This window comes from Lepus europaeus, chromosome 4 (genome assembly GCF_033115175.1).
Source record: "Lepus europaeus isolate LE1 chromosome 4, mLepTim1.pri, whole genome shotgun sequence".
In the NCBI taxonomy this organism is placed as follows: domain Eukaryota; kingdom Metazoa; phylum Chordata; class Mammalia; order Lagomorpha; family Leporidae; genus Lepus; species Lepus europaeus.
In genome coordinates this window covers 144,027,140-144,038,782 of record NC_084830.1, presented here as the reverse complement: position 1 = coordinate 144,038,782, position 11,643 = coordinate 144,027,140, and the positions used below count along the sequence as shown (strand labels likewise).

The 11,643-nt window shown below is 59.2% G+C and overlaps 1 protein-coding gene across 1 annotated transcript; it reads right to left on the bottom strand.

Annotated features, from left to right (window-relative positions):
* Window positions 1-10,569: 10,569 nt before the first annotated feature.
* On the bottom strand, window positions 10,570-11,157 carry TIFAB (TIFA inhibitor). Its single transcript, XM_062189955.1, has one exon. The coding sequence runs from the start codon at window positions 11,155-11,157 to the stop codon at window positions 10,570-10,572; it is 588 nt and encodes a 195-aa protein (XP_062045939.1).
* Between the last annotated feature and the right edge of the window lie 486 nt (window positions 11,158-11,643).

The following is an 11,643-nucleotide window of genomic DNA, read 5'->3' as shown; positions in this document are numbered from 1 at the left end:
ACAAGGGCCCGGGTGTGCTGCATCCTTGTCTTAGCTCAGGGGAAGGCAGCGAGCGTCCTTCCCTTAGGGAGTGCCATGGCTGGGCACGGAGCAGCCTCTGTAGAAAGGGTCCCTGGTTCCCAGTGAGGCACCGATGAGGGGGGAGGGGCTGCATGGAGACCTGTGAGAGTTGGCTGCCTGGTCCTCCAACCCCTGGGGCCACAGTCTGCCCTCCGGTCAAGGCCCAGCTCCATCCCTCCCTCCCAGACAGCCCTGGCCCTCCTGGAATCTGAGTCCCTGGACCTGCCTGCATGGCTCGTCCTCTCCTCTCTGCTCCCCTCCCCCGCCTGCACCCCGGCTCTCAGAGTGGGTCTCAGTTCCTTCTTCCTGGATTGCTGTGGATGCAGAATAACATAAAGCAATTGGACGAGCAGCAGCGGTTTGGGACGGTGGCTTCCCCTTGGGCAAGCCCGCACTGTCATTTCTGTTGCTTTCTTCCCTGTCTATGGCCACCCCTTCCTGCCCCGGGACCGTCTCTCACACGCCTCCCTTGATGCCTCCAGTTCCTCTTGTGCTTATCAGGATGGTTCGTGCAGGGGTGAGTCTGGCTCTGCCTCACCTCCCAGCCTGGCAGCTCCCAGCAAGCGCCATCAGGCATGAGCTTGTCCCAAAGATAACTCCCAACCCCTGAGGTACCCCGCCCTGTCCTCCCAGACACCCTACGAGAGCGGTGATGCTCCTTTTACTGGACAGAAGAAACAGAGGCTGCGAGAGGTTGATCTCCTGCCCAGGGTCACAGCACGAATAAGGGGGTAGGCCTGGGCTTCAGACTCCGGCTGTCTGACTCCAACGTCTGGGTTTTCTTCTGCTCTAAATCCCTCCGCTCAACCTTCCCTTTCGTCTGTGGAATTCTAGGAAGTGTTGGTTCTGCTTCTCATCAGCAGGGCCTGCTGCTCCCCATGGGGCAGGCCTCTGGGCGTTTGCACGTCATCCCCAGAGCAAACGCTGGGTGTGCAGAGCCTCGTCTCGGATCCATAATGTCCAGAACCTCCTGGAATCAGAGGCCCTCTGGCCCCCTGCCCTGCCACGTGGAAATGTCATTTGTAGTCGGCGGGCTACGCTTGGCGAGCTGCCTCGGGGGGCAGAGCGTCCATCAGAGGCCCACATGGAAGCACTTTAGCCCGACGGCTCGGAGGAGCCCTGGCTCTGAGCCACGAATGGCGGCAGGTCCAATAACGCTGAGCTCCAGGTATGCGCGTTGCCAAGACACTGGAGGAGCTGGGAGACAGACCCGCTCCTCTGGCCTAGGACGAGGCCCTGCACGGTCTTGGCGAAAACAGGTTCCTGTGCTCTGTGAGACAGGAGCCCTGGCTGTGCCCTCTCTTGGGGAGTACACAGAGGGGGGTGTCTAAGTGGGGGACCGTGGGCCCCCGAGGATGTGTGCGTGTCCCTATGTGCCAAGGGGAGCCACAGCTGCTTCTGCATTTTCTGAGGTGTCCAAGACCCCGCCAAAGGCTGAAGTCCCCACCATGCCAGAGACGGTAGCAGGAAGAAGGGTTTCAGCTGTTCAGCGCGTCGGGCTGGCCAGCCAGCTGTGGGCCGAGCTGGTGTAAGTGTGTGAACATGGGGTCCGGGTGCACAGGTCCCACTGCCAGCTCCCTCAGCAGCCTGGGCCGTTCCTGCCTCCCTTCCCTTCTGACCACACAGGCTGTTGAGCGCAGGCCCCTGGAGCCCTTGGGGAAGATGGCCTCCCCGACATGGTCTGGGAACCTCATCTCCCAGCTCGGAGCTTCCTCCCAGGTGGGGCTGCCCCGTCTCAGAGTTCCAATTTCCCCGCCAGCCGCGGGCCGTATATCTTCCCCTCCTTCCTCCTGGCTGCTTTATAGCTTGCTGGAAACACCTTTCTTTAGCACTTCGCAATGCATCACTTGAAAGCATCTTAACGTTAACCAACGTGATTCTTTTTTAATTTGAAGGGGCTTATTTCTCTGAATGGCTTTCCTGATCTTATACGAGGGCATGCTCCCTAATATTAAACTTTTTCTCAAAAAGAGCAAAAAGTGACTCACATCTGTTTGATATTTAATTCAAATTGAATGGCAGGACAGGAACAAAATTACACTGCGAAAAGCCATAAAGCGTGATGTTTAAAAGAGGTAGGCGTCCTGAACATACATGCCAGAAAACCTGCAATGGCAAAGGACGGCGAGGATGTGGCCTGGGCACTGGCCGTCTCCTGCCCAGAAGCCAGAGGTGACAGCAAGCAGGGAGAAGGTGTGAGGTGTGAGCAGGGCTGGGTTCCAGCCTCAGAAGAGCTTGTGGTCTGGGATCTGGGTCTCAAGCAGGGGTCCTGATCCCCCCTGGAAGCCAGTGCTGGCAGCTCTAGGTTGGGGGCAGATGGTGGCCTGTCTGGGGCCCTCCTGGGGCAGCTGGGTAATGCTGCACACCACCTGGGTGGCCAACCAGGCACTGCCCTACTCTTAGTATCCAGGAGGCCTTGGGTTTGGCTGTAGCTCAGAGAACTGAGTTGAAAGCTCTTCTGCTCCCCACTTGGTCCGTTTAACCAGAGACACCAACTTCCAGTGTCCAAGGGGCCAGGGGAAGGGTAGAGGTGTGCTTCCCTCCATCCTTATGACGGAAGGCAGGTGGCCTGCAAACGCCAGGCAACACATCACTGCCCCTGAGCACTGGCAGAGGGGTCCCAGGCAAGACGTGGGAGTGGTTCCTTAGTGAATAGTGCCTGCGAGCTACACATTAAGTCAGAGGGCTGACCCTGGGTCGTGAGCCAATACGGTGACTTGTGCTGGGTGGGCCCTGGGTGGCCTGCCCTTCGCCAAGTGCGCCCAAGGAGAGGGGCAGTGAGGACTCAGTGAACCAAAGGCTGCCCTCCTGTTGACCAGCGCAGGGGCAGGTGGTGGGGGTTGGGCTCACTTCCCTCTCTGATCCTCAGCTCCTGCCTCTGACCGAGGTATGCTTCAACATCCTCATACGGCTGTGGCTGGTGTTTGATGGAATAGCTGACAAATTCACCCTGAAGGAGGAACACAGAGCACGCGTTTCCTAGACTGGTCCCGCCGATGTCGCGGGGCTTCTGGGTGGGGACCACCTTCACGCCCAGGACATTTTCCCTGTAGCTGTTCTGTTTCCTCTGTCAGCCTTGAGCACAAGGGCTGAGACTGCTTCCACGTGGTGCATCCTGGGCCTTCTCACCCTGTCCTGCGAAAGCCGATCCTTAGATGATCAGGTTACGTTGCATCGTTTTGTAAAAATCAATATTGAAAGCTTAATGTAATTGTTCAATTATTATAATTGAGTGATAGGAACTTACAGTTAAAAGACTTCTATTAAAAAGTTAGGGGACAAGCATTGTGGTGCCGCCTATAACGCTGGCACCCCACAGGGGCACCGGTTCCAGGCCCGGGGCTGCTCCACTTCCAATCCAACCTTCTGCTAATGAGCCTTGAAGACAGCAGAAGGCAGCCCAAGTGCCTTGGCTGCTGCCACCCATGTGGGAGATCTGGATGAAGCTCCAGGCTCCTGGTTTTGTCCTGGCTCAGTCCTGACCGTTGCGGCCACTTGGGGAGTAAACCAGCAGATGGAAGATCTCTCTGTCTCTGTTTCTCCCCCTTTCTTTGTAACTCAGACTTTCAAATACAATAAACAAAATAAAAACAAATGAAAAAATTAGCAGATAATTAAGTCTCACTGCACACTGGTTTCCTGATATTACTCCCAGGGTGGCTGACATCTGTTGTATGGTGGAGACGCTGCATACTGCTGTTCATCTTGACACCGGTATGTTGAAATTGACCAGGGGGGCCAGCGCTGTGGCGTAGCGGGTTAACAGCCTGGCCTGAAACCCCGGCATCCCATATGGGTGCCTGTTCGAGACTCGGCTGCTCCACTTCCAATCCAGCTCTCTGCTGTGGCCTGGGAAAGCAGAAGAGGCCCAAGTCCTTGGGCCCCTGCACCCGCGTGGGAGACCCGGAAGAAGCTTGTGGCTCCTGGCTTCAGATCTGCGCAGCTCTGGCCATTGCTGCCATCTGGGGAGTGAACCAGCAGATGGAAGAGCTCTCTCTCTCTCTCTCTCTCTCTCTGCTTCTCCTCTCTCTGTGTAACTCTGACTCTCAAATAAATAAATCTTTTAAAAAAGAAGAAGAAGAAGAAGAAGAAATTGACCAGGGTGGGAGAACTGACACCTTGGAATCTGGCAGACGCTGCCGTCAGAGACACCGTGTCACTCATGTCCTTGATGGCAGAGACGGAGCAGGGGTGTGACGGGCAGCGTGGGTGACGTTCTGAGTGTCCGCCGTGCTGCGTGGGCTCCTCTCAGTCCAGTACTTTCTTCATTCCCCGAGGACAGGGTATGGCACTGCTCTACCCAGACCCCTCTGGCCTTGAAAAACCCCTGGGCCCTTCCTCTAATGGGGGTCTCTCCTCTGCTTCTCTTTTTCCCCGGGGCTAGGCGTAAACATCCACGCTGGTTTGTGAGGTGGGCTCCCCGTCTCAGGAACAAGCCTGTTCTCTGTAACTGAGGAGCGAAACTCACAGCTCATAACGAGCCTGTGGTTTTCTAACCAACATTTTGCCTCGGGTGTTTGACAGAGCCCAGAGGCAAGTGTGTGTGCGTGTGAGTGTGCACACGTGTGTGTATGTGTGCATGAGTGTGTATGCATGTGTGTCCGTGTGGTGTGTGCCCGTGCCTCTCTGTATGGTGCGTGGGGAAGGAGAAGTTCAGACCGCATGAGGCTTTCTGATGATTCAACTTCAAATCTACAGAGCAACCACCCACCCCGCAGGGCCAGGGGAAGAGGAACACAAAACTGAAAGACGGAGCCTCTGGGCTGTTAGCTCTCGGCCTTGGCCTCACGGAGTGTCCACAGGGGACCACATGTTCCCGATAAGGAGCTTCTGCACTGGTTCTGGAAGTCTCCAAAGCTCAGCATCCAGCCTGCCGGCTTCCGATGCTCCCAGGGCAGGTGTCCAAGTGCAGGAGCTCTGGACCTCGGCTGCGTGTTTCCATGTGGCAAAGGGCTGGGTGTCTGGACTCTACCAAGCAGCCAGAACCCACCTGGAAACAGGAATCCTGTTGGCAGGGAGCAGAGGCATTAGGGGCGCGGGGCCCTGCATGGCCCTACTGTGATGCCTTTGGCTCCTGGGCTTGGGGTCCCATGGAAAAGATGGTTCCATTCACAGAACAAAGTCCTCTTTCACCAGAGCGCTGGCGGCTTAGCCCTTCCAGCAGCAGCTTCATGGGGCTTCAGCTCCAGAGGAGCCTGTTTCACCCAACCCCAGTCCTCCCTCCCAGCTCACTTCCCACCTTCCCCAGGGACCTGCCTGGTGCTGGGTCGCTGCCTGTCTTAAGACACGCTGTGGCCAGGGCTCTGATGCTGGGGGGTTCCAGCAAGTCGACGCCTGAAGTGGCCCCACACCCAGTGCATGGCACAAGTGGGTCCCCAGTACGTGGACTCTCACTGAGGAAGGGGTCTTTTGTTCCCTGGGTAACTGGCTAATAATCCCATGGGGATATCCCAGCACCGACTCAGAGCTAGGGAGGATAGGGCTCCTCTTTGTGGGAGAAGTCAGGGAGGCTTCCTGGAGGAAGGCACTTTTGGGGGTGAGTGGGGTCACTGTTGATGGCGACATTACTGAGCACTCGCGAGGGACACACCCTAGTTTCCTGTGTATGTTGTCTTCAACGTTCGCCGAGGTGAAGTGGACAGTAAGCCCCTCCCCATGTTATAGGTGAGGAAAAGGCAGCTCGGGTGATGAAGGAAGTTTCCAGGGGGCAGTAGGATTTGCACCTGCTGGCCTCCAGGGACACCTACATCTTGGGGGAGGGGATTCTGGTGTCCCGTGGGAGCTGTGTGGGCCCAGCCGGGCCATGTCTGGCTCCTCCTCTGGGCTCCCCTGTCCTGCCCTCGCCCTCCTCTGCCTTCCCCTTCCTTTCTTACAGGCACTGAGAGTCGCACAGGTGGGACCGAGGGTGGTGGAGCAGGGACCAGTGTTTGCCCGTCGCCTTCAGGTGCCCCTGGGCAGTGGACACATCTAGATGGGTCTCCTTCTCTGCTCTCCCCATCTGTGGCTGTACCACGGTCCCAGGCCAGGCTGAGGGGCACTGAAGTGGCCTCCCCATCCTCCTCCTCCTCTTCTTCCTCCTCCCTTCCCGCCCTCCCCCAACCACAGAGTTTGTCCTCAGACCCATCACTCCCACTACTCCCCTCGGCCCCATCCTGCAGGGAGCATTTCCCAGCTCACCTGTCAGTTGCATCCGGCTGGTTCAGCCAATGGGAGCCCCTGGTGGGAGATTGAGGGCGGGAAAAGGAGAGAAGCCTGGATATCTCTGCCTCTCTCTTAGACTCTCAGGCAGCAAGTGCCTCCCCTGTGGTTCCAGCCCCCTGGGCAGCCTTGCCTCTGAAGCCCCAGCTTCCACAGGGAGTCTGCAGTAGCTCCGGCACGGGCTCTGCTGCCGCCTCCTCTCTGGGTTGTCCCTCTGGCCCCATGGGTCACAGCCAGCAGCGGTGGCCACTTCCTGTTCATGCTCTCGTCTGAGCTGCGTCCCCTGCTTGGCCTCTCCGCAGTTGCATTACTCAGGTACCCAATTCCCTGAGTTATGCTTTGGAGTGGCGTTTGTTTCCCTGACTGCACCCTGCCGCGCACGGCGACTGGGAGGCTCCGTGTTCCCAGCCACCTGCCGCGAGGACTCAGACCCCTGTGGAGAAGCAATTCCAGAAACCCCCAGTTGCCCATGTAGCCCTCACACCATGGCCTCTGCTTTTCTCTGGACACTCACGCCCTGGCCTTGCCTCCTTGTCTGTAAGGGGAAGCGAGGCAGGTGCCTGGGCCAGGCCTCCAACCCGCAGTTAGGAAGCCGGGCTCTGAGCCTGGCCGACGGATAGCCAGGCTGCCGCAGTGAGCTGTTGCTTGGTGACATGTGCAGTGAAGCACAGGGAGGGGAGAAGGCGGCGGTGGAGGGGGGTGCCTCCTTGGGTCTCTCCCTGTTTCTGGGGCTGATCCTTTCTGCCTCTCCTTCCTGGTGGTTCCCCTGTGTCTGGAGCGGGCCACCTGGCTGTAGGAGCCCCTTAAGGAAGTGGGCGTCACAGCGGGATGGAGGTCCTCGCCCCCTGGAAACAACCAGCCATGGCCCCGGTATGTGGGCTTTCTTGAGGGAGACAGTTGTTGGTGAAAACGACCCCTTACAAACGGTGCTTGGGAGCCCCTTCAACTCACGTGGCCTAAAGAAGAAAATAATTAACCTCGCCTGTCGGGGATCACCTGGCTCCCCACATCCCTCGCCTAGGAGGCTTGGTTCCCAGCGGAGCGTGGGATTGGAAAGCAGGGGAGACGGGGAGCCGTTTATCTCCGCATCAGTGTTCCCCAGCAGGATTAAACCCGCCCCAGTCGTAAAGAGTTTACAAACTCCACACAAAGATAATAACTTCCCGGTCACGGACGGGGCGGGAATGCGTGTTTCCAATCAGCTGAGAATGAGACTCAAATGGTAGGTTTTATTTCGCTTTAATCCGCCTGTGGGTTCACGTGCAAGGTAAGAGGAATCACAGCCCTGCAACGTGAGGGCGCCCACGAGACTCTGCATCTCCTCTTACAGGTCGAGGAGCTGGGCTTACTCACTCCTCCCCCGGGAAGCTCTGAGGACCCGGTGTGGCCGTGAGCGACTGGAAGGCAGGTCAGGGAGGGATCAGAGGGAACACCCGCCACCCTTTACTGGGCAATGGGGACACCAGCAGGGCCGGATGCGTGGGGTGGAGGCGGAGACATAGGAAGCAGAGCAGAGTTGAGAGCGAGTGCGGGCAGTGGATGGGATGGAAGGCGGGCATCCCAGCCCGCAGCCCGTGGCAATGCGTGCTGCAGGGGAAAATGGAGGTGGCCCACACTCTGCGGTGCTCTCGGCTTCCGCCTGCCTCTCTGCTGATGGCAGCATGGTGGCTCGGTGGGCAGCTGTGCAAAGGATCGGCTCTCAGTTCCTATCCCAGCTCCCTGGGAGACCTAGAACCAGGCTCGCTACTAAGGCTTGCTTGACACATCGTAACGTGAACGCCCAGTTTCCTGGGTCTTTGCTGAAGCCTTGAACGCCACACCTCGTTCTACAGAACTCGGTGCCTCAGGTTCAGCATTGCCCTCACCCAGCCTTTGCCTGAAGATGCAGACGTCTCAGGGTGACTTCCCAGCCTGCTGTGGCCACAGTGAATCTGCTATGTGCGGTCCAGGAGAGTGGTCCACCAGAAACTGGTGGGTAACAGGCCCAGACCCAAGGCAGCCAGCCGGAGCCCTCGCTGCCACTGCTCAGAGCCCCTCGCAAGCTCTGCTGGGGGTGCTCAGGCCCTGTATGCCCCTGTTGGTGGCTGAGAGCTGTCACAGACCCTTGTCATGTCCATCTGCCGTCCTGAGCAGTCACCACCCAGAATCCCCAAGCCCTGAGGTTCTGCTTGCGTTTGGGATTTCCAGGCTCGAAACCTGGGAAGGAGCACCAGCCCCATTCTCCCCGACTGGCACCCTGGGTGGCCCCCGTGCACAGCTGCAGGAGGCAGAGACAGCCACTTCTGCTGACTGCCCACTGCTTCCTGACCTTGTGGCCACCTGGCCAGCTGTCCTCCCGTCCCTTCTCATCATGCCTGGCCTGGAAGCCTGGCTCAGACCTTGGCACCCAGGGGGACTGTGGCCTAGACCAGCAGTTCCCATCTGCTTGTCCACCTGTCCTCCACCCAGCTCCACGGTGGACCCCAGGAATCCACCCAGCTGCACTGTGTGCAGTGCAAGGTCTTGCTGAGGAAATGGACCCAGGATGTCTGGTCCCGGAGGCTGACGTCCCTCATGGGGCCACCCTGGGCCATGAGATTCCTTCCTCCAGGCCGGGGCGGGCTGCACTGACCCGTCTGCCACCGATTCCTTCTGGCTGCTTCTCGGCCAGAGCCATGCCCTGGGCAGTGTATGGGGTGTGCACCTGTCTCCATCTGTGGGCTCCAGCCGTGCCGAGTCTCATTGACAGACTCCCTGGGAAGGGTCACATTCTGGAAGAAGGCACAATGTCTCAGACAACTGTGGTGGTCTGGGGTCTGCCTGAATGCAGTTGACGAGTGTGTGTGCGTGTGTGTAAATATGTGCACCTGCACGTGGATGAACCGAATCCATTGGCCTGCATGCATTCACACCATCCCACTGACCTGGGTGATGAGAGCTGGGCTTACTGAGCACCTACTGTGTGCTGGGGATGGCAAAAGGTGCTTTCCACGCATTCGCAGTGACTCTCAGGGGGTGGGTGCCATCTCCCCGCTGCTTGAAGAAACAGGCAGACTGAGTTGAGGGTCCAAGATCACAGCAGAGTAAGAAGGGGAGCAGCAGCTGGGAGCCGTCACGGGGTCTATGCGTGTGTGTACGTGTGTGTGCACACGCGTGTGTGTGGGAGCCGAGAGCATGCAGGGACCAGAGCATTGCTGAGAAGGACTCGTCCACGTGCTGTCCAGGCAGGCAAAGGAAAGTGGTGTTGGGTGTGTAGACCAGGGCCTCAGCCAACCCCATAATCCAGCTGCCAGGAGGGGTGGGGACCTGGAGCCAAGGATTTAAATGGGGTTGGACTGGGGATGAGTGGGACCTGGGCTGGGCGGTCCCTTCCTGTCTTGAAAACATGGTGTGAGGAAAGGTGTGAGTGTCCCAGGAAGGGTTCGTGAGCCCGCCTCAGTGTGTGGATGCCTGCCAGCGGGGTCTGGGATCACGGCGACCATCAGGGTTACAAGGACAAATGCTGCCTCTAGCTCACCCTCACTGGCTCCCGGGCTGGCCTGGCAGGTGGCTGCTGGCACTCTGCTCCCACTGTGTGCTGATACTCTCTTGTCCATGGCCCACCTGGCTCCCTCCCAGTCCCTTTCCTGGAAGGACCATTCCATTGGGATAATTCAAGCCCAGCCCCTCTCCTGAAGACCTCTGCCAAAACTGGTCCAGCAGTGCCGGCGAGGAGGGGATGGTGAGGAAGTAGGGGGGGTGACAAGGGCTTGCAGGCCCGGCTCCCAGCTCCCATCCACAGAAGCCCTGAGCTCTGCTGTGTGCCTTCCAGAGACGTGAGCGTTACCTTCCGGATTTCCTCCCACACCTCCTCCAGCTTTCCTGCCCCTGCCTCTGTGTGACTGCGCGGCCCAGGTGGACCTGGAGAATCCTCTGGAGCTTGCCAGGTTCATGTAGGCTTGCAGTTTATTAGACACAGGGTCCCCTAAGCCCCAAGTGCCTGTGGGTATTGGAGAGCCCAGGTAACTCGGAGCTGCCACAATTGATCCATGTGCACCCGCAACCCTGGGGTAACCTCAGACTCTTGCCCTCAGGCAGCCTGCGAAATGAGCAACAGAAAGTCACTCCTAGTGAGACAGGGGAGGCTCCGGAAGCCTCTAGGGCCCCCTAAAACATACCAAGTTGCCAGTACCACCGCAGCTCACAGCAGGGGGCATCTCTCCTGGTCAGTGCTGGCACAGCCAGCCGGTTCATTAGGAGCAAGCCGGCCGCGGCCCGGTGTGTCACCCTCCACCGTGCTGCTCAGAGAGTTCAAGGCCTGTTTCCGTCAGGTGTCACTGTCCGTGGCCCGGCTTAGCAGAGGGCAGCATCCAGGGGTTCTCTCCAGGGCTGGAGTTCAGCCCCGCCTCCTGGGCATGGCTGGGAAGGGCCACAGGGAAAGTGCGGGTGACCTGTGGCCCCCGGCCCTGGGGCAGGCTGCTCCTGGTAGGTGCTCTCCCATTCGTCACTCTCCTCGGCCTTTGGCCTGCAAACCAGGGGTGATGGGCTGAGGCGGAAGCAGCAGGTGAAGGCCTCCAGGGAGGGGCCTCCCTCCACATGGAGTAGCATCTGGACGCCGGAGAAGGAGACCCTACTGACGGGGCTCAGGGGGACCTGCTCCAGGAACCTCAGTGTCAGCCCGTTCACCCACACGCAGCCCCTGCGGCTCAGCACCTTGAGGCAGAAGACCAGCAGGGCGCCGCCCTTCTCCAGGTAGGGCTCCAGGGACAGGTGTCGGCGGGAGAGGTGGGGCAGCCGCAGCTGGAGGTGGGCGTCCTGCCCCCGCCCCACCAGCAGGGGGCTGGTGTCGTGCTGTAGCCAGGGCGGGATGCTGGCAGAGGTGTGCGGGCCCAGGGAGGGGTGGTACAGGCTCACACGCAGGATGGTGAGGGGCCTCTCCATGGATGAGAACCTGATGGAAAACAGACACGCAGACTTGGTTGGAGCCAGACGCATCCCTGCAACTCCTCAAGCCCAGACACGCATGCCGGCCTCCGGGACCCTAGCCACGTGCAGCCAAACGGAGCCTGTGCCCCTGGATCCAACCACCCTGCGCAAGCCAGGATGGAGGGGCACGGAACTGCTGTTTTCTGCGTGCACGCAGGACTGTACGAGAGATGAGGCGCACCAGCTTGTGGTCTGGGGGCTGACTGGTCACTTGGGAACAACCTGGCGCCGCCCTACCGGAAGGGACAGGTAGACAGACAGGCCACGCCGTCCTTGTATCTGACAGTCACCCAGCAAACCCTCGCTGAGGACTTTGAGGCAGGCCCCAAGCCAGCTGCTGGGGAGATCAGAGATGATGGGAGTGGAGTCCTCTCTGTCGGGAGCACCCAGCTGGAGGAGGAGATGGCAGCGTCCAGCATCGGAAGCCATGGAGGGACGTGG